The following is a 22021-nucleotide window of genomic DNA, read 5'->3' on the forward strand; positions in this document are numbered from 1 at the left end:
TTGCTGCATCTATGCACTTTCCATTGCTAAACCAGGTCCTCTGATCTTTTCCAAGTCCCCCAACTCCCCGTCACCACCACGCTGCCGTCGTGGCCTGCTCGTTTTACTCCTCATATCTAAGAGATGCCCAGATCTCCTCCCTTCCTCACCCAGCACCTCCAGAGTCTGAACTCTCCCAACTCGCTGACAGCTTTTGCACTTTCCCTGTTTTCATACCTACAATTCTCTCTTCCAGACTGTTTCCTTCACTTTGAGATACAGCCTTCCTGGAAAACTCTCAGCACCCCTTCCCTGGGCCTCCTTTCTCTTCTGTATCAGACACAAGATCTCGAGGCTTTCCTCCCCACCACCATTTACACACAAACCAGCCCACGTGGTGATTCCTCTTGTGTCTTTTAAACCCCACGTCCTTTCCAAGCACTCCTTCACTCTCCACCCATCATCTCTGCGAGGTGGAGATGCTGCTGCTGTAGCTCTCTCCGTGCAGCTGTGCTGAGCAGTTGCATCAGGAAGTCCTTTTCCTCCCATCTCCACCCCTCTGTCCTAGACCAGCTCATAAACATCTTAGGGTAAAACCAAGTATTTCATCCAACTGTCTGTCCTGATCATCTCTGTGTTCCCGAATCTTAGCTAGTCCCCTGAGTGGAGGTGAGGGACTCTTTTTGGCTCAGTAAAACAACTATTACAGGGCAAGGAGCAGCCTGCATCTCCTAAGGAGGTTCTGCACCTGGCACCCACTTGTGACCAAGAGAGGAGATGGTGTGACCTGCAACTTTCCATCCTGGTTCTTCCTCGCTGGGATGTGACGGAGGAACCACTGAGAGCAGTGTGATGGAAAGAGAGGCAAAGATGAGCCCTGGTGCTTGGCCTGCTCAGTCCCACCACGCCTCTGGGTGCTCCCCAGCATCCCCACCACGGGTCATTCTAGTTCCCAGCTCACTGCATGATGTAAAAACCAGTCACGTTCTCTGTATTGATCAGGCTGTCCCTCCACACACATGTTCCCTTTGTCCCCCCTAAAATAAAACCCCAACTGAGAAGAGTCACCAGCTGGAGTTTAATTTCAGACTCCAAGGCATATCTGGAGCCAATTTGCAATGCGCTTACTCCGAAAATCGCCCTCCCCTGTGACGCTTGACAGCTCCAGACCACAGTCCTGCTCTCAGCTCCGAAGGAAAAATGTTTTAATTTGTCACAAACCAATTATAGCGTCTCATCTATCCCTGAATTACTCATCTTGGCTACAGTCTAGGACAAAGGCCCCCTCTGAGAGGAGATTAGACATGGATATTAACAAGAGAAAAAGTGTCCACTGTCTCACCTTGCTGGGGACGCGGCTTCCAACGAGACAGGAAAAGGAAACCCCTCCTGACTGACAGCCAGAGGGAGGGCTCCCATCCCACAGCAAATCCCTCGTTTCACGCAGAAGAATAGTCACGACAAACTCCGTATTCAAATAATATTCATGCATGGCAGATAACAGAGTCACGGCTGGCAGAGCTGCAGCATGAATATAAATAACCTTCGCTCCCTGGGCTGCTGCTGCAGCCGCTTTGCCACCATGCCAGAGCGTGGGTGAAGGGGCTGTCAGAGCAGTGCAGGGGTAGGGATGCCCCCGTGGAGGCACTGCCTCCTCTGAGCTCCACGTGCTGCCCCTCTAACGAGGCCCCTTTCCCTTGGGCTCTGCACTAGGTTGGAATGCTCTCCCGTGCACTCCCAGCAAGGCAGTCCTCTCCAGCCACCTCCTCCCACCCCGGCTGCCAGGCGTGCTTGTGGCTCTCACAGGGCACACCAGCATCCCTGTGAGTTCTTGCTTTGGACCAGACCTACTTTCCTGGGCTCCAAGTTCCTCTGTGTCAGTGCTCCTTCCTTCCTTTGCCAACCCTTCACTCTCTCCGTATCAGTGCTCCTTCTTTCCCTCCCTAAATCCATGCTGGTCTCATGTATTACCTTTCAACCCAACAGCCAAGACCAGGGTGTTACCTTCCAAGCTGAGACACAGCCTTGAGGATGCTTTTGGACTGTCCCATCTCCTGAGCAGCTCACATTGCGGTTCATCCAGCTGGAAACAGGAGGGGAACACTCAAAGGCAGCACCCAGAGCTCTCATGAGCAAGAAGCACTTTGCATGTACAGTTGCAATGGTGACAAGTTCCAGCCACTTCACTCGGCAGTGAGGACAAAAAGCTGTGGGCAGAACTGGCCTCAGTCAGCTGGAAAAGCTGGATGTGGTGCTGCACTGTCTCAAATAGACTCAAAGCATCAGAGGGCAGCCACAACACTCTCTTCCCCATGCTCACTGCAGATCAGCTTCTTACTTGAATGAAGAGGGAGACGATGAAAGTCGATTTCCCTTTGTGCTCATGGCAAATAATTTGGAGAATTCCCCTTGTTTACTCAGAACTGTTAATGATGCGTCAGAAATTACCTCGGAGATTGTAATTAAAGAAAACGGCAGAAGAGAGAGACACAGACACACACACACACACACACACACAGAGACACACACACACAGCCTAGTCACAGCTTCATCTGCGAGTCTGGAAGTGATGGAGCCAACAGCAGTTTCCCCATCACCCCAAACCTGCAGAATGATCCCCAAGAGCCTCCTAAATGGCAGAGGCTTAGGGGTGCAGCCCCCAGGCCCTGTACAGCCCCCACTCTCCTCTTCAGCTACAAAGAAAGCAGTTGGTGGCACTCCAGGTATCCAGGAGCTGGTGAGGCCACAAACCCGACTGGAGGCTGTCAGGAAATGAGCAGGAAGCTCAGCCCCCTTAGAACCATTTTGGAAGTGGAGCAGCTGACCTAGAAGAGTAATTAAGCTCTCAGTCATCACCGAAATGCAGACACCCACATGCACACAGCAATGTATCTGTCAACCCCCTGCCAGCCTGACCTCAGGGCTCGGCGTCTGGTGGGGCTGGAGCAGAGCACAAACAGCCCTTTCTCATGGAGAAGGGAGAGGAATTTGATTCCTGTTCGGTTACAGGAGGGTGCCTGGATTGCCTAATTACTCAGGGGTGACCACTGTGGAGAGGCAGTCGAGAGCTGGTTTCCCAACACCTCCCTTCCTGCTCAGTCCGAAGGCCAAATCCTCTTGCTTTGCCTTCTGGAGCACTTCCACGGGGTGAGCAAAGCTGCTTGTGCCAGGAGAGCAAACAGGGGTCAGGCAGGGGAATCAGCTCAGCTAAAAGCAGCCAGCTGGAGAAAAGCCATTCCCTTTCTCCACCTTAGCCAACAGCTTAGTTCTTCTAGGGCTCGTTTCAAGCATTGGATTAAGAGAATGGTGGAATTGCAAATCCTGTGAGTCCCAAATTCAAGGCAGAGGAAGGAGGAACAAGCTGGGTCACCCTCATGGTCACCATCAGCATTTGTCAGGGTGTGCAGGAGCTGTGGGACAGGCTGTACAGAGTTTGGTTTTGGTATACCCCGGGCACAGGCAAGGCAGCATTCCATCAGTACAGACAAGAGTTTGGGACTCTGAGCAGGATGCGTTTGGATTACTACTCCACTATTTACCCTCTCATCTCTGGTGGAGAAGTAACTGAGGTCAGTCTTGCAGTCAGCCTCACACCAGCCCATTGCCTCCCATTCCCAGCGGCACGGTGAGGCAGGCTGGGTATTTTTCTACCTAGAGACCACTTAAAACTTTTTAAACCCACACAGCATTTCCACGTGAGCCTCATACCCCCTACAGCATGGCTGCCATCTCAGACAGACTCCAGATGCGAGAAGGAGCAGTTTTCCCTTCAAAACCTGTTCTTGGAGCACGTAGCTAGCAGGTGTACACTGCTGCTGTCTGGCAGCAGTTGGCCTTCTCACAAAAGCAAACCCTACAGCAGGTCCAACCACTGCCACCACAGGGAGCTGGGGTTGTTGTTTAAGCACTTTGCTATCACATTCTTGCACAGGCCCAATCCCTGCCTGTTTTCAAGGTGGGTGAAGGTTGGAGAGGGAAGGATTGGATGAGTTTGGATGATGCTGCCACCATCCTCTAAATCCATGCAGACTAAACTTCCTGAGGCTGGAGAATCAGAGCCTGAAAAGATGAAAGCCCAGCAATAATGACAGCCTGGGATAGCTCATCAGGAAAGGTGTTTCTGTCCTTCAGCAGCAGTGGTTTCCCCTCCCTTCCCCTCAAAGCCCTTCCTTTGGCAGCCCACTAAGGCAGGTTTAGCTCTGGGGATTTGCTGCTACTGCCCAGGTCCAGAAGAGGGGCCCTCCTCCCTCCCCTCATGTTTACACACAGCCCCAGGAAAGAAAGAGCTTCCTGAGAAGCAGACCAGGATGGCAATGCACAGCATGCCAGCCCCTGTGGTCAGCATGTCCCCACAAACCAGTTTGTCTTGCTCTCTGGGTGAGCACAGGCCAACACGGAGCAGAGTGTGGTGGCAGAGCCTCTGCCAGCCTTTTACCCGGCGACACTGCGGCTCTGCCACTCCGGTCACCAATGCCACGGTTCAGCTCTGGCAGAACAAGCTCTGCCTCTTGTCTCTCCCACATCTGCTGGTCAGGCTGGGACCTCACAGGCTTTGGGACGTGCGTGATGCTAAAGCAGCAAGGGGGGAATTGCATTTACCTGACAGCAGGGGCGAGTTTGACACCTAAACAGAATCAGTGAAAAACCCCTTGGTGCCATTGCTCCCCCAGGACGTGCAGCTGTCCTGCAGGCTCTGGGCAAGGAAGTTGCTCCATCACAGGTACACCAAGCTCCAGAGAGGGACTGTCAGTGCTCACAGTGACCAGGACAGCCATACCCCCAGTATCCCCAAATCACACTGGGATGCTGATATTTACTCCAGCAATTTTTTATTGGGCAAAAGCATACGCAGGTATGGAGTGCTCCACCACTTGTGCATCCACTGTGGGCACCGGGAAGCCCCTCGGGCACCGGGTCCCACCCGAGCACATCCCTGCCCCGGCCGGAGAGTCCCACTGCCACCTCGTGGGAAAGGGACGCATCGCCTCTGCTCCGCCGCTGGCACAGCGAGAGCAAACCTCCTCCAGCAAAACCCCTGCTCCTGCTGGGCCACAGCACCCGGAGAAACCTCGAGTACCTGGCATGGAGGGAGAGGGTCCACACAGATCAGAGGCATCATGAATTATTCTGATCTTTCCGTGGCTGTCTCCATGCCTGCTCCCCAGGCTGACTGGGAAGAGAGGCTGCTCCCAGAGCAGGTGAGGGGAGAGTGGAAAGGCTCCCTGCAACAGGACCTGCTCCTACACTCCTGGTCTCACCAAGGTGAGCCACAGCACCGCTTGAGGGCACTGGCTGTCCAGGGACAGAGCTCAGGAACTGAAATACTGGTCCCATGCAGAAGACTCAGGGGTGAGGCAAAGCCATGAATTCCCTTGTACTCCCAGTTAGCACCCGGTTATTGAAACAAGAGTTCTGTTCATTTTCATCAGGATAGGCCAGAGACAATGAAAACCCTGCTTCACTGAGCAGACAGAGAAATAAGGAGGCTACAAATCTCCCCCACAGAGGGAATGAAGCAGTGAGCAGCCTCTCATGGCTTTGAGAAATCAGCCTACAGCAACTTGCAGAAGAGGCTGGAAACAAATCGCTATTGCTGAAACTGCTGTGGGTCGAGAACATCCCACGCCACAGACACAGAGGTGGCTCTGCTCTCTGCTCCCCCCAAACACGGAGCCTCCAGTTTGCACTGGTGTGACAAGAGGGAAACCATCAATCCCTCTTGCCCCGTAACTCCATCTCTGATCCTGGCCAAAGAGCCACAGCACAAGCAGAGAGGGGGGAAAGGAGGGACAAAGGCCCTTCCACAGCCCCGTGCAGTGTCCTGGCTGCAGCCCTGGTGACAGGTATGGGACACCATGGGGTGCCTTGCAGGGCCATGCTCCTGCATTCAGGACTGCAGTGACCTGGGCACTGGGTGGGCAAACTGAGCTCTGCCCTCCTGAGCTGCCAACAAGGCTGAACCAGCTCTGACCCAGAGCCAAAGGAGGAAAACAGAAGTCCACGTGCTGGGAAAGGTATCCTTGGGCCCCATACTGGTGCTACAGGGAATTCATACTGTCCTTTTGGTCAGCAAACCTGCAGTCTCCACGTCAGGGAGCAGAGGAGCCTCTCACAGTCCAGCAGCTCCAGGAAAGCAGCACTCAGGAAGGACCACACCTTTGATGGGTCCCTCTGGGCCACTGGGAAAAGGAACATCAAGCTCCTGAGCTTTACTCTTATTTTTTCTGCTTCCATATTTTGGACAAGCGGAACTTGTTCTTCTTCCTCTCTGGCTCCTGGCTCTCAAGAGATCCATCTGCAGGAGAAGGAGCAGACACAGAGCAGGTTGAGACCCACAGGCCAGGTGCCCCCCAGTGCTGCTCTGTAAGAGAAGAAAGGGCCCTTACCCAACCTCTGTATCATGTCTGCCAACATCTGGTCTTCCTCTTTCTCTCTGTAAGGAACAGCATAGTATTAGAAAGCTTTGCTGTGTTCATGACAAGCTGGTAGACACCAAAACCCATGCAAATAGTGCTCTTATTCCCCCAGTAAGAAATGACCAACCTCCACAGCATACCCTGAGAAGGCTGCAGGAAAAAAACCCTACAGTTAAGAGTCTTAGACATTAGCAAATTCCATCTGGTTCCCTTGAAAGCAAGGGCCTGTGCGGGGATTTCCAGACCTTCTCCCAGCTGGCTGATGAATCATCCAAGTTCATGGAGCGGTGAGACACCACCACACCCGAGGAGATGAATGAAGCTGAGAAACAGTAGCCCGGGGTGCTACAGAGGTGCTCACTGCCATCAGGGACAAGCACACTGCTGTCACTGCCTTGTCCTGGGCTTGTCCTAGAATCCACAAGCAGGAGTTGGTGCTCTGAGGTCAAGAAATGGAGGCTGTTCTCAGCATCAGGGGGCACAAACCCAGCTACTTGACACAGCAGTCTTCCTTTGAACTTGGGAAGGATCCAGTTCATGGCTACAGCTGTTCTTTCACTTGCTGCAGCAGACGAGCACATTCCTGACTTCATGTTCCCAAATTTCTCCTGCATCTCCCATACTGCCTCCAGCCTCCCCATCTCCAGCCTCTCCCTCTCTTCCCCCGCATTCCACATTTCCACAGCCCTTGTTCCCACAGCAGCTTGAGCTTGAGAGAGCAGTGAACAGGGCTGTGGTCCTGATCTCCTTCCAACAGCTGCCAAGGATGCAAAGACAGCAGCATTTAGGACAAGATGGTTGATGACAGGTGACCACCCATCTCTCATGGAGCAGAAGTCTGGACTACAGCCACTCATCCACACCTACAGCCTGGACAGCAGTGGAAATACAATAGTGTTGGCTCATTTCCCACCATCTGAGGACCCTCACCTGAGTCTGTCCTCATCCAGGCAATCCACAATATTGTTCCGATCGTTGACTGTGTTTAGGTACGACTCCAGCAGCTCCTTCTCTTGCTCCTTCTCCCTGGGCGTCTTCAGATCCTCTGCACAAGACAAAGCAAGCCCATCTCACAGCTACAGGCAGTACCTTCCCACTGTGGCTCCTGCCTCCACCCTGCTCCAGCAAGCCTGATTTTATTATCCTCACACTCAGGGGCACATCCTGCCTCCCTGACAAAGCCGAGGTGGGTTGGATGTTACAGGGAGTAACATCCCACCTGACAGGGGACAGCCACAGTCAGGGGACACTCACAGTGCACCCACAACCCCTGGCAGTGCCTTCAGATCTGAAGGACACCCCAGGGCTGGCACACAAAGCGGAGGCTCCTGGGGCCAGCAGGACTCCCAGTGTGGCCAGTCCTTACCTGGTTTGCTCATGAGGCGTCGCAGCTCCATCTCAATATTCCACTGCTGCTCCTCCAGGTTCTGCTGCTTCATCCTGGAAGGAATGACAGAAGTGATGAGTTACTGCCCTGCTATGCCCCAGGGTTGGATCTTTCTCCTGTCATGCTAAAGCCTCATCTCTGTGTTGCCCGCCACCTCTTCCTCCACATTTCTGAAGTTTCCCTCCTCACAAGCTCCTCATAGACCCTGGGTGCTCAAAGGCCCACCAGCTAATACATCATGATGCTGGCAGTTCTCCCAGAGACATCCTCCACCCTTCTCATCCCACCAACTGGCACATCACTTTTTTGGGCTGTAACACTCCCTCTCCTTCACTGCTCACAGGTGAAGTGCACCAGCAGACAGGTGAATTTTTGGTTGTACTTACTTGTACATCAGCTCTGATTCCTGTCGGAGCAGCAGCTGTTTCTCATGGATCAGTTTGAACCAATCCACCATAAGGGCATCCTCAGACTCATCTGCAGAGGAGACAAAGGGCAAGAAGTGGCATCAGTTCAGCCCTCCTGGCTCAAACACAAAATCTCTTGAGGGAGAGCTTAGGATGACTTGTATGAGCCCCAGGCAACCTCAAGTGAAAACAGGAGATCTTCGGAACTCCTGGGTACAAGGGATGCAGGTCATTCCCTCTGGATTCAAGGAAGCTGCTCATGGATACTCTGCTACAGGACACCCAGCTCATCTTCCACACGGCTGCCTCAACTCTGCCCCTCTGCATGACCCCACTAAGCCCTGAGAAACTGCAGCCAGCCATGATGGCCAGCCTGGCTTGGGATCCAAAAGCCAGATCAACAGTGGCCTTCCATTCCCAAAACTCTCTGATCCTCAACCAAACTAACACAAGACCTTGCTCATAAAATACATTACGAAACAGCCAGAGAAGGTTCAAAATTCCCTGGGCTTAATCTTTGTATACCCTGGGCAACCTGGAGTCTCACATGTAGCCTGAGTTCCTAAAAAATGGAGCCACGAGTGCCCAGGAGTAGGACATGAGCCTCACACGTCCCCACCACAGCAGAGCTGGCACCACGTCTCCTTTACCTCCCTCGCAGGCACGCAGCTGCTTCTCCAGATCCACTCCTTTCAATTCCAGTTCGTCCAGCTGCTTCTCGATGTCACGGACTTTCTCCTGGATTTTCTCCTCAGGGAGGTAGTCTGGGTGCAGCTAGGAAAGAAAATGTAGGACAAAACACAGCTCAGCACCCTCAGACTGCCTGCTGAGGTCACAAGAGAGATGGGAAAGGGCATAATGAGCCCAGCTACAGAGCCACAGCCTTGGAGGGCCAGGCCAGCAGAGGTGCAGAGCTGGCTGCTCACAACAGAGCGGTGGCCACTGCAAGCTGTGACACGTGTGCTGCCAGTGGTAACCCACCCACACTTGTCAGTCCACAGACATTCCCCCTCCTTCATTGGGGAATGCAATGTCTACCACGGTTTTGTTTGGCTCTGTCTCATTCCAGCTCTGACTGTCTCCCTGCATGGAAGATAACCAGCAGCCTCTCCACCTTGTCGCTGCCTCAGAGCTTTTCACCCTTTCCCTGGGCATCCAAATAAACCCTCCCAATAAGATAAACTTAGATATGTCTGGACAAGCACTCCAGAAGGATATCCAACAACCCCAGCCTGATCCCCTTACACCTGGTTTCCAGCCATACCTTGTTTGGGGACATCACTTGAAGCTTGTCTTTGCTTTTTGGGACAGGGAGTTTAACTAGAAGGGAGAAAAAAAATAAAAGAATGTCACAACGACCTTTAAATAATTTTATGGTGTGGGACAGTGCCTACATCACCAGAGCACAACAGGTCCCAGCTACCCAACAGAGGTCACAGATGAGACACGTGCATCCACATGCCTCACCAAAGTAAGAGATGTATCCTCACAGCCTGATTTATTCCTTGTGGCTTGTCATTCAGGCCACAGGTTGCTGCTTTCATCCCCAGGGTACAGACAGTCACCTGATTCAGGTGTGACTTTGGAACTTCCACCCAAGAATATTCACTTTCATGTTCATTCACTATCTTGTTAAAACCCAAAGATATTTATTGTGGCAAAACCCGTCCCTTATTAAACTTCCAAAGGATAGCACAGAAAGACTGGGTTACTGTCACAGGAAACACCAAGATATACTAAAAATGTCCCTCTAGTGCTCTTTTACAAAGGAGTATCAGTAAATACTGATGAAACAAAGATGGTCTAGGGGACCTCAGTGTAAATCTCAGGAAACTAAGGTTCATTTCCTCCCACAAAACACTTCCTAGGTGAGAAGTCCCTTAGGCCCCACTACACAGCATTATTTAAGCCCTGGACACCTATTAAAATCAATCCTTAAGCAATGTGTATTTGTTCCACTGTGCCTCAGCTTCCTCTGCCCAACTGTGCTGCAAGGATAACTACAGAAGAGTGTGAGGTATTTGGATACCCGAGGGGCTAGGCTGGATAATTACCACAGAGAGAGAACAGAGGCGTACGTGGATGATGTGATAAGGAAGGAAAACTCTACTATCAAAAGAGCACGGCTGTAACAAAGGCAGCAGCGATGCAGGCTCAGCACACACAAGGAGAAAGACAGGACAGACGGACTAGGGGAGCCTCCTGAGAGTCTCTGGAAACTGAGGAAGAGCTCAAGGGCAGCTCTCCAGTTTCCCAGCCCTTGCTCTGTTGTGCTTTCTAGGAAGAGCACAAAAGGAGAAGATGCTGGATGTGGCTGTGCTGCTCCCGCACTGCTGGCCTCCGTCAGGGATCTCCTCCCTCCGGATGCTGCTGGTTTGCTGCTCTGTGCACTGCCTGCAACTCACACTTCTCTTAAGGGTTCCTCCAAGAGGGACTTGGCCTGCCTGGAGCTCTCTGCCTAAACAACACTTCCCTCTCCCAGCTCAGTCCTGAATCTCTGGGCTCCTTCTGAGTGGGCTCTGCAGCACCTCCAACCAAGGCAGAAAGCTGCAGCACTGATGGTGAGAAGGCCACGGTCACTGGAGGGGAAGAGAATGTAAAATGACACCCTGTGACCAGCTCAGGATCTGATATCCCCTGATACCCCCAGGTTCTGGCTTGACAGACACAGCATGGCTTGGCTGCTTGCCAGCAAGCTGGAAGTAGGACAGCTGGCAGGAAAGCCCTGGAGCCTCCTTTCTCAACAGAAACCACCACCTACCACCAAAGAAATGAGGGATCTACAGAAATGCTCACCTTCCATAGCTCACCACAACCCCAGGACTGAGGGCAGGAACAGCAGGTGACTGTTCACAGGTCTCTCTGATTGCTGAGGTAAAAATCTACACAGAGGAGCAACAGGTCTAACCCACAGCCTGCCCAGTGACAGCAGCAGGAACCAGCCTCTCAGGTGGCAGACTTGGGCACACGGGAAAAGTGGGGGGAGACTGCTGGGAAGGTTTCCCAATGGCCCTCCCCCACGGCAATCATTAAGCTTTAGGATGACAGATACAAACCCAGCCTCCCTTATCATAACTGCTCACTTCCTGGGAGAGAATAACGCTGAACCCTGGGGCTGACTCTGAGGAGAGAGGAGCTGGAAAGTTTTGGGAAAATGCTGGCAAAGGAGGCACATCAAACTTTTTAAAAAGACAACACAACTGGAGTTTCAATGTTTGGTAGCTGTCAAAGACGCTGGCTAAGGACAATGCTGGAACCAGCTGACAAAAAATAAAGCATGATGCCATTGAGCCATCAGGGCCCATCCTGCTCCAAGACAAACACAGGGGGCAGGACTGAGCCCTGCTGAGACAATCTTCTACTCCAGACAGGTAAGACACAGCTAGATGGGGTAAGGAAAGGGGAGACAAAGAAGCTGAGCAAACAGGACAGCAGCAAACATCAGGTTAGTTCCAGAAAATTCCATTAGCTCTGTGGTGGGATATGTCAGAGCAAGGATAGAGGGGCAATGGAGGAGAGGTGCACAGTAAAGCTGTGGCTGAACAAACAGGAGTAAGAAACTGGATTAAGAGTAGGGACAAACTGGTCAGGACATCTTTGAAAATCCAAGAAACAGCAGCCTTGACTCCTGCTCCTGTGGGTCCCACCAGCTGGAGTCTCTGGATGACAGTTCTCTGCATTCCTTTTATTTCCTAAAGCCACTCAACTGAAGAGGAACAGAGACATCAACTAGATCCCAGTTCCCCAAATTAGGAGATGGTCCTCTTCACAGCACTAAGTCTGAAGAATGACAGGGCAATGACCCTGAAAAATTCCTATTTCAGTTTCTTCCTTTCCCACTGAATTCTCTGGCCTTGCTTCTTCCTGCTTAGGCCAAGCTGGCTAATAAAAATCAATTACACAGATTTTCCCCCCATGACAACAGCCACAGGGTTAGCCACGGAAAACTCGAGGATCCATATCCCATACTGACCACTCACGCTGTTCCCTGACAGTGCAGAGGAGAGAGTGACTTTAGTAGGCAGAAGAGATCTTACACGTAGCAGTGTTTGTTTTCAGCTGTTTGCCGTCTTCCTCCTTCTTGGCAGAGGCTCCAGGATCTTTCCAGTCTTGCTTTGAATTATGACAGCTCCTGATAAGATCTGAGCTGGGAATCAACAACTTCTTTGTGAATCCACCAGATGAAGCTGGATTAAGAAGCACAGACAGGTTTTGGGTAAGAAATTTCAACCCTCATCTCATAGAAATCCCTTTATTGCCCAATGTTTCTGGCACTCATCACTACCCAACTCCACTTCTAGTCCTAGTCCTCCTCTCTTGATGATAATAAAGGGCATAAGACCAAAGTAAACATGGAAGAAGCACTAATTGCAAGGCCAGAGTAAGAGGAGAATAAACATTCAGGAGGAGAATAAACAGTTGGGAATCATCACCAAGATTTCTCAACATTACACAATCATGCAAGAGAGAATAAGTGAAATGTCTTGCAGAAGAAGGGAACCCTATGGAAACTGAATCCCTCTCCTTGGGGAAGGATGGGAGGCCACCCATCAAAGGCACAAAATAAAGGAACCATAGGGCCAAAGAAAGTGCAGAGAAAAGACCCCTGAAAGCAAGGCACAGTCTCCACCAGCACATTCCTCACATGTGCCTTGCAGCAGCAATGCCTATCCCCTTCCTGATGAGCAAAATGAAGGCAAAGCTTTTATCCTTCATACCAAAGTCTGGCTTTGCTGATGGGACAACTAATGTGCTTGGCTCTGCCTCCTTGTGTGCTGGGCTCCCTGTTCCCACCTGGGAGTTACCAGTAGGTTTCTTAGAGCCATCTTGGTCCCTGTGAAGAAAAAAGACAAAGGTAGGAAAACATCCCTCTTGCAGAATGGTCCACAGGAAAAGTTCTGGACATCCTGGTCTGGATCTCCATCTGGGATGGTCACACTTGTCATGGAAATCCATCCACCAGCTCCAAAGACACTCACTTGTTGGCTACAGGCTTCAACCGAGATCTCCACCCTTCTGGGCTCTCAGACTTGTCTTCAGCAACATTTGTGCTTCCTGAAGAAAGGAATATAGCAAGGTAAATAAAAATAAACAAGAACAAAAATATCCAATAAAAAGAAACAAGCCAGATTTGAGTCTCGGGAGAATCCTAGGAGATAAGCCATGCACTGGGGCAGATACTATGATGTTATTGCAGCAAACCAGCACCAGCTCAACAAGTTTAACACGGACAGATTCAGATACAACAGGCAGTAAATCATCTCAGTGGCATTTTGTCCCTTTCAGATCAAATTCTTTAACACCTACGCAGCTACAGAAATACAGCCACAGAGTACATGAACAGGCACATTCAACAGCAATACAACACAACCACCTCAGATCTCAGAGAACAAAGGCTGGGGCAGGAAGAGGGAGAGTCCAAAAAACCCCACAAAGTCTCAGCAAACTGCAGACAGACACATCTTCTGGCCCAAAACATACAGGCCATCTGGAAGTGCCTGGGACACTGGGAAGCCCCAGAGTATCATCCGTTGGCCCACTGCTAAGTCACCATGATGGAAGTTTGGTTCAAAACAGACCAAGAGGCTGCATGAGCCTCAACTGCAGCCAAAAAATCATCCCAAACTTCTGGCAAGGTCTCCCATCTGGGAAAACCTAAGCCTTTGAAAGCCACCATGATCCCAATGTTTGATGACAGCAAGCACAACTACAAATACCTGGCGATCCTCAGAGCAGTAAAACTCGCCATGCTAGAGGGAGCAATTGCACAGGGATAAACAGAGGTTGAGCCCCACTGCTCAGAAAACCCTTATGTGGTGGTACAGACAGAAAGGACAGGAGTCATGGATACATCTGCTGTACTGGTCCAAGGGGAAGGCATAAAGCTGGAGTGCTGTGTCCAGCCAGAGCTGTGTGAATCACTCATCCTCACCTTTGATGCCTTTTGACTCCGGCTTGTGCAAAGGGTCAACAGGTTTGCTGGCAGCCTGGCTCTGGGGCACAGGGCCTGGAATCTTTTCCTGCTTTGGTGCTGTGTACCCTGTTTTGCTGGACTGTGTTTTTGGAGCTGGACTCTGAGAACTGGTGGGAGAAAACTTGCCACTGCAAAAAAGAACAACTTAGTGAGTCTTTTTGAAAGGATGGGCCTTTTTATTGCCTTCTGTTCAAATGATTTGTATGTGTCCCTCTACATGTCTTTAATATTGAGCCACAAGAGCAATCAGGACAAAGTAAAGAAAGATGCAGGGACTTCTCCAAATTATCCCAAGGAACATCTTGGCAGAAAAAAGGGAAAGAGAAATAGTGCTTACCTGCTAGGTGCTGAGGAGCCAGTGGAACTCAGTCCTCCTGGCCTGTGTGGAGAAGTGTTTGATCCAGACAGAGCCTGTATAATATGGTTACATGCCTGATCCTTCCCAGCATTCACTCGGCTGACCTCAGCAGTGGTTCTGGGAGGGGCAGTTTTATCAGGGCTGTGAGGAGGCTGGGTTTGTTTTTGAGTGTCAGGAGATTTACTGCTGGAGGACTCCAATGACCGAAAAAAATTTTCTCGGGCTTGCTGTGTTTTTGCTGTGGAAGATGTCCAAGGAGGCTTTGATGGGGTGCCTTCATGGTGATCTGCCTTATTCCCCAACGAGGCACCTTTGCAGTCATCTGATTTATTTACAGCTGAGGAGGACCATGGAGTATTCACACTTTTGAAGCCAGAGCTTCCAGAGGATGAAACAGATGGCTTGGTTGAATTAGTGAAGCCTTCCTGGCTGGGTTTCTTCAACACCTGCTCTGGTTTCTTGGGTTCTGCTGCTTTCTGGAATGCCCTGGCAGCAGTAGGGGCTGGGGTACTGTCAGGTTTTTTCCCAGTACTGTGGAGACCGGAGATCTGGACATTGTCTGGCTGCTGGTGGCTGGTACAGATGAACGTACCAGGCTCAGGCCCAGCTTTGTAGCTTCCAGGAAGAAGCAAGTTCCAACACTGTCTGCACCTGTGGAGACAAAAGTCTCAGGAAACATCCTCCAGAGCACTGGGAGACACACAGCTGGGAGTGCAGGCACAACTCCACCATCCACAGGAGGGTGAAGGTACCGCACTGGCAGTGAGCACATTCTGTGTGCACATTCCTCAGGCACCAGAACAGGAGCTGTTGATAGCACAGCCTAAAGCAGGAAAGGTGTAGATGAAAACAGACCTGTGCAGAGAGTTTCCCTTACACACAGCTCAAGAGCAAGCCCAGGTTGCCTCCACTCTAAAAAAAAATGTGCCACGCCACTCTGTCTCCATCCCAAAGGAACCAGGCTGGCCCCCTGTGACCCCCGGGGCTGTGCCCCTGCTTTGAAGAGCTGCTGTACCTGAAGCAGTTCCTGTGATAGAGCTTCCCATCGACCAAGTAGCGCTGCACCAGGTGCACGTGTTTGCCACAGACCCCACAGCTGCTGCTGGGGACATTCCCACTCTCTGCCAGGACCCGTTTCTGCGGGGAGAAGCAGTGGGTGAGCAGGCAAGACCATGGCCCTGGACACAGCTACAAATCTCCCAGGCAGGTGAGCAGCTGGCATGCACAGCTAGGACAGAGAAGTGACATCCAGGAAATCCCCTCTCCCTCTAATCCCTTTGTCATGGAAGTGGAACAGCCCTTGGAAGGACAGAGTATGGGGAATATGTTCCCACAAAGCCAGAGGTGCCCTGTCTGCCTGTAGGCAAAGGTCTCTGATTTAAATTAGCTGGGAAAGGGCTTCTACTCTATTTTCATCCCTACTCTGCTTTGAAACCATTTCCAAGAACTGGATCACTGTTTCCTAACAAAAATAATACTACATCCTGTAAAAATCTCCATCCCCAATATCTAGGAGCAGCATACCCATGTCCTAAGACACCCATGTCCTGTTCACGATGTATCCAGGCTGACTGATGGTTTCCCAGTGACTCTCACCTCAATCTGTGCTGGAACCAGACCTCTGGATTAAACCTATCATCGTGAGCAGAAAATTTAGAGACTAAGTCCTTACCACCAGGAGCCTTGAACTAGCCCAGTACTCTCTACCCCACGGAACAGATTTAAGGTACAAGGAACTCCCATACCCACATTTCCTACCGTGGTTACTGGGGAGGTTTCCTTTGGCTTAGCTCTGGCTGGTGGGTGGGCAGGAGGCAGTTTTGGTGGCACTGGCTTAGGAGGCTCTGAAGCAGGCTTTTTCCCAGGATGTTGCTCTGGAGATTCAGAGGAAGGACGCTTGATTCCAGCCATGCCTCCAACTGGAAGAATGGAAGAAGGGAGTATTTTTAAGGAAACACAAGGAAAACTCACAGGTTTAGGAGTAAATTACAAAGTAAGAGTATCCAGAGGTGCCTGATGGGTAACATGCAAAGCACACAAGCAGACACAGACTTCCTTCGTGAGCAGTTCTGTACTGGACTGAGGGGCAAGAGGCAACAAGTGAATTGCAACAACATTCAGCTGAAACTGCTGATTTTTCTCTTCTCAGGGAGTTTCATGAAGGGAAATACAAAAATGAAGAAATGCAAATCGCCATCTATAGATGGTAAGAACAAGACCTTGGGTTTTCAATTCCAGTCCATGGTTTGGCTGGAACAGGCCCTGCTGGAACAGGCAGAGGTGTTATGGCTAAGGAGCTGAAGCACAGAGGGTTTGCTTCATTCAAGTTGCTGTGCTCCAGACTTGCTACACACCCTGAATATTCACTGCTACAAGTGTCCACCCCACATCCCAGCCGGGATCCCCATGGAGCAAACAGCCTTGCTGAATGCAGAAATTACCACTAAAAATAGGTAAATCTAGAAAGATTTGGAGGTGCCATAGCGGTGCTGATGGGGAAACCAAGACTTGCCATAAGCAGCCTGCAAATGCCCAATTCTCTTTTCTTTGCAGATGGACTAGACCCTCTCAAAATTCACTGTAAGTGGAGAAAAGAGAATCTCCAACACACTTCAGTCAAGCAGGGAATGGTGCCCTGTGCCCTGGGAAGTGAGACTTCCCTGGGAAATAAGGCTTTGTGCAAAGTTTTTACAGACAAGACCCCCAAGTGTCTCACGAGGATGCTATTTCTGCATCACTTCCTATTCTGAATGAGATGTCTCTGTGTTCCTTGTGGGATATTTGAGCCAAAGCTTCACTTTCCAAGTGACCACTTAAATGGCCACTCATCTGAAAAGAGATTATACCCTGCTCAGTAAACACAGAAAGGGCAGGGAGCAGAGAGGGAGCCCAGTTCCCAGCAGTCTGCCCTCAAGAAAGCCAACTATCCAAATAAACACCCAGGGCTCCTACTGCAGGGACCAGGGCACAGCTGACCTAGCAAACAGTTCAGGCTCGAGCTGCCCCCTCACTTCCCACTTGTGCCATTTACTGAATTCCTAAAGCCCAGCACAAGGATGGGTGGCTTCAACTCTACTCTTCCCTAAAAGCATGACCTCACTAAAGCATTGTCTGCTCACCCTCTCTGTCCTCCCATGTCCTGCTTATTCCATGGTCCTGCTGGAAGCCATCTGAAGGGCATGACTGTGATCCCATGATTCTGCTTGGTGTCAGAGGGCACATTCCAGGCTGGGCTCATTTTCAGACATTCATGTTCACCCCAGCAACAGGAATGCAACCAAAGTGTTTTGTGGGACACTAGAGAGTATAAAAATGCGCTGTGCTCGATGACGTGGTAGACAAGATGCAGGGGGGAGGGGGCAAAGACCCCAGCCTGACCCAGATTCTCACCATTTGGCACAAACACGATGGAATTCGTTTGATTTCAATCAGAACGGTTTTAAAACAAGAAATAAAAAATGAAGAGAGGGAGGGAAGAAGTTGTGGAGGGAGAGAAAAATCATGCTTAAATGTGTAAAGAGGTGGAGAAGTGGGACAAGTTTAAACATTAAAGGCAACTCTGAGTGAATTGTGCTTTCTTTCCAAGATGTAGGACATTTTTAATACATATCATACATTTAGATTCACCTTAACCAGTTAAGTCATTCATGTCCCACTTTCTAAAGTTTCCTCTGGAGGAACCTGTAAAATTGGTTTATCATATTATTTCATTTTGTGTGAGCTTAAAGCCGAATATAAACCAAGACTACAATAATGCTCCTGTGAGCCCAGATAAACTCTCCAGTACGTGAATATAATGCCTTGGCAGCTCTGTGGCCTGTTTTATGTTTGACAGAATTTCTATTACAATTATGTCCGTTAGGGTGATAATTTTCTTCTCCTCCCTTCTATCAGTACTGCTGTGCTGTACAAGCCCTACCATCAATACTGTTCCACTGGCACAGCCTCACAAACAAGCTCAGCCTTGTTCTGTTCCATGTTCTCACCAACCCTCAGGCATGGCAAAGACTGGAACAAGGGTGGAGGTGCTCAAGAATGGAAAGCTGAAGTAGGGACCATGGAGAGGAACCTTCAGTGCTCCTGTCTGGCTGGACCATAAGAAATTTTAGACTGTACAAAAGCACTGGTGCAACTGTAGGCTGGTGTGCAAAGAGTTCAGATCCCCCAGAGAAATAGTGCTGGTACCAAAAAGGCCTCTGTGCAGTCTATTTTCTTTTCCAAGCTTGTTAGGAGGCAAGGGAAAGCATGAAATGAAGCCTTGAACCTTCCCACCCCTCCAGGGAATATGGCACTTACTAGGAGACCGTCCATGGAAGTAGTTATAATACTGGGAAACATAGGTGAGGATGCTCAGCCTGTCTGGTACCTTCAGAGCAACCATATCCTCTGCATCCAGCAAGGCTGGGATCCCCAGCTCCTCCTCTGCCACTCGAAATGCCTGGAGAAGGGAAAAAAAAAATAAAAATAGAGGGGTCTTGTCCATGCCAGGCAGCAGAGCTGCTCCTCATCATTAGTAAGAAAGTGCACTGCAAACGGCCCCACTCAAATAATAACTCTACTGGGGAACAGCTGCACCAGTTTAACTCCTACATTGTAGGAACCAATGGAGTCATGGCTTCCAGCCACTGCCTTGAGAAATCCAGGCAAGGAGCCAAAAATCTGGCCTGGCAAGCTGGCCATAGCTCACTGCACAGTAACTCACCTGGGCTTCCCCTGCTCTTTCTCCAGCCTGCCCGTGTCTGTGAGTGCACAGCTGCAGAGAGCCAGGCCTGGCAGAAGGGGATGTGTCAGTCCAGGCTGGCAGACTCGTTTCCAGGCTCCCAGCCCAACCTGGAGCGCTCCCCAATTAACGGTGGGCTGCTAGGTGCTCGCAGGCAGCTTTAATCTCTGAGTGCTGTGCACATGTTCAAGCTTCCTGCATCCTACTGCCTGCTCTCCTCCATCTGAAAATGGGAAATCTTGGGCTGCAGGAGGGACCCCTCTCTCCCAGACCAGAAAGGGGGAAGAGAAGTGTAATGCAGAAGAATTCCTGATACATGGCTCCCTTCCAGCTTAACTGTTTCCATGCTGCCTAACATGTATTTGGGGTAAATATTCCTCTTTGTGGTGCTCTCTGCTTTGAAACTGCAGGTAAAGGAGGCAAAAACTATTTTCTCTTGCCTCTGAACAAAAGCCTTTAATCGAATACAAAAAAAATTGCAACATCCAAACTTCACCCTTGCTCAGCTCAGTTTAGGGCTTTCACTAAGGACCTTCTCCAGCCCTGTTCTTTCCCAGCTTATGGGAAAAAATCCTTTCCCTCCCCCTTTGGAGCATCCCTGTTGAAATGCCAATAAAGCAAAGAAAAACAGCACTTGCAGGACCAGAGGCACAAGGAAGGCTACTGCTGAAGTCCACAGTGAAAGGGTTAAAAAAAAAACTTGAATATATTAAACCCCTCCGCATCTGACCTCTGGCATGGACACACACAGTGTTGGTGTACAAGCCAACCATTCCTGCTTAGAAGAAACAAACAGCCACTATTTTTCAGCAAGATAATTACCATTTTTTTCCATTGGGTATCCCAGTAAAAACGTAACAGAGCTGACATTAAAAATGCTTTCAGCCAGTTACCGCCGGCTGTGTCATCCCAGCTGCCAGCCCAGCCTGGCACTTTCCTGTCTTGTAAACTGGTACTTAATACATTCTTTGGAGCATTCCCCACTGCACTGGCTGCACAACTGGTCTGACCAGTCGAGTTTTCTTGCTGGACATTCCCAGTGTGAGGTTTAGTGGGAACACAGGTCATGCCACCTCCTGCCACCCTGTGCCACGGGTGACACGAGGGCAATGGGCACAGAACAAGTGCGAGGGGCTGCCTGGACCACAAAGAGGAGGATGCTCTGTGCACCCACCTGGTTTGGCCAGAGCCAGGTGAGCAACGCAGAGAGCAGCATTAGGATATGGTGTCCCCTGTGCCTGCAGCATCCTCATGTTCCTGGGAACTGCTTTTGTCTGGAGACCCAACAGAATCACCACCTAACAGGACCCAGTCGCCCTTGTCCTCTACCTGCCTGCCCAGGCTGGCCTTTAGAGGACCAACATGTTGTTTCTGCATTATGTTTTTCATCAGTGCAGCTCCAAGTGCCTTCCAGGGGAAGAAAGTGCCACTGCTGCCATGTCTATGCAAAATGGGAAAGTGATATGCTCGAGGCCACCCGAGCTGGCCTGGCACAGCTTCCCTCTGGCACAGGCTCTACCTGCTACACCACACCACCATCCACCAGCACCGAATCCAAGGCCTCTAGAAACTTTTCTCCTCGTTACATATTTTTGAAATCTCTAGAAAAAAAATGCCACCAACTGAAATTTTTCTAGAGTTTGGGGTTGGTTTTGTGGCACTTGAGAAGTGACACATTCTTCTTTGACAGATGACCTTATATGGCAAAGTGCAGTTCAAATAAGGCTTTTTTATGTGCACAATACAGCCCTTGAAAAGAAGTCTCTGATGAGTAAGGCATCAAGGAGGGTCTGGAATAAAGCAGAGGAATAATGCTGGGAGAAGTCAGACCCACTTGTATCCCAAGGAACAACCGGAGCAAGGAAGGGTAGGAGCTAGGATGGAGAGCAGTCCAAGGGGGAGGCCAGCCCAGGAGCCCACAGAGACGTGGAGGGTCAATCCCACTGACAGCACGGCCAAGGCACCAGGACACCAGCAGTGAAAAGACAACACAGACAAGTCATCCCACAGCAAGTGGAGTAAGGAAGAGAGAGCAAAACAAAGGACATAAAAGAAACTAAGAAAGGGGGAGGAGGGGACACACAGACTGCAACAAAGGAGGGGAGCAACTCTTTATGAGAAGCACAAAGAAGCTTTTCATTAATAAAAGCTGTGGAGGCAGCTCGCAGAGCTTGTTTCCCAGACAGAAGCAGACACCACCAGCCCAGCTGGAGAAGGAGCAACACTCAGGGATCCTCAGCACTTCAGCCAAGATACGCTTCCATGGCAAAGAGGCCCCGACTCCTGGCAAATACCAAACCTCCAGGGCAAAACGCATGGTCTGAATCTCCCCTTGAGGAGAGGAACACACAGGGCTGAACCCCAGAGTGGCACTGACTGCTCAAAGGCTGCAGCCCCAGCCTGGGGACAGATGGTCTATCATAGGAGCTGTGGACACAGCCAGGGATGAGGGGGAGCAGAAGCTAAGGAGCCATGGGGGGACAAGTTCAGCTCTCCCAGAGGCAAGAAGCACTTCAGTCAGCTCACTGCCTGAGAGCATGTCACTCCTCCAGCCCAGACAAGGGTAAGCTGCCATGGTTTGTTCATATCCCAAGCTCCTGCCAAGCAGCCATTAAACTGTGTGGAGCAATGCCAACGGAAGAGAAATTTTATAATTCACTGCCTCTCCTTTTGTGATGGGGAGAGGGAGAGGAAAATCCTTCCTTGGATCACTAAGACCATGCTTGAATCCAGCGCAGGAGGGGGTTGGCCTGCCTAACTTCTATTTTCTTTGTGGAAAG

General features: G+C 50.5%; 1 protein-coding gene across 3 annotated transcripts in view; it reads right to left on the reverse strand.

The window, feature by feature from the left end:
- Positions 1 to 4789: 4789 nt before the first annotated feature.
- MICALL2 (MICAL like 2) overlaps positions 4790 to 22021 on the reverse strand; it is a 1158523-nt gene continuing 1141291 nt past the window's right edge. Inside the window, exons 3-17 of one of the 3 annotated variants that reach the window (XM_032125977.1) lie at positions 18818 to 18959; positions 16280 to 16440; positions 15537 to 15658; positions 14501 to 15172; positions 14122 to 14291; positions 13169 to 13244; positions 12908 to 13023; positions 12227 to 12376; positions 9454 to 9509; positions 8840 to 8963; positions 8169 to 8259; positions 7762 to 7835; positions 7326 to 7440; positions 6366 to 6412; positions 4790 to 6274 (exon numbers count right to left, since the gene is read on the reverse strand). In XM_032125977.1, coding sequence (XP_031981868.1) covers positions 6195 to 6274; positions 6366 to 6412; positions 7326 to 7440; positions 7762 to 7835; positions 8169 to 8259; positions 8840 to 8963; positions 9454 to 9509; positions 12227 to 12376; positions 12908 to 13023; positions 13169 to 13244; positions 14122 to 14291; positions 14501 to 15172; positions 15537 to 15658; positions 16280 to 16440; positions 18818 to 18959 — 2196 coding nt within the window. In that variant the 3' untranslated portion in view covers positions 4790 to 6194. The remainder of the gene's footprint in view (positions 6275 to 6365; positions 6413 to 7325; positions 7441 to 7761; positions 7836 to 8168; positions 8260 to 8839; positions 8964 to 9453; positions 9510 to 12226; positions 12377 to 12907; positions 13024 to 13168; positions 13245 to 14121; positions 14292 to 14500; positions 15173 to 15536; positions 15659 to 16279; positions 16441 to 18817; positions 18960 to 22021) is intronic. The other 2 variants (XM_032125978.1, XM_032125979.1) reach the window with 2 other exon arrangements.

The sequence above is a fragment of the Corvus moneduloides genome, chromosome 16 (genome assembly GCF_009650955.1).
Source record: "Corvus moneduloides isolate bCorMon1 chromosome 16, bCorMon1.pri, whole genome shotgun sequence".
Lineage (NCBI taxonomy): Eukaryota > Metazoa > Chordata > Aves > Passeriformes > Corvidae > Corvus > Corvus moneduloides.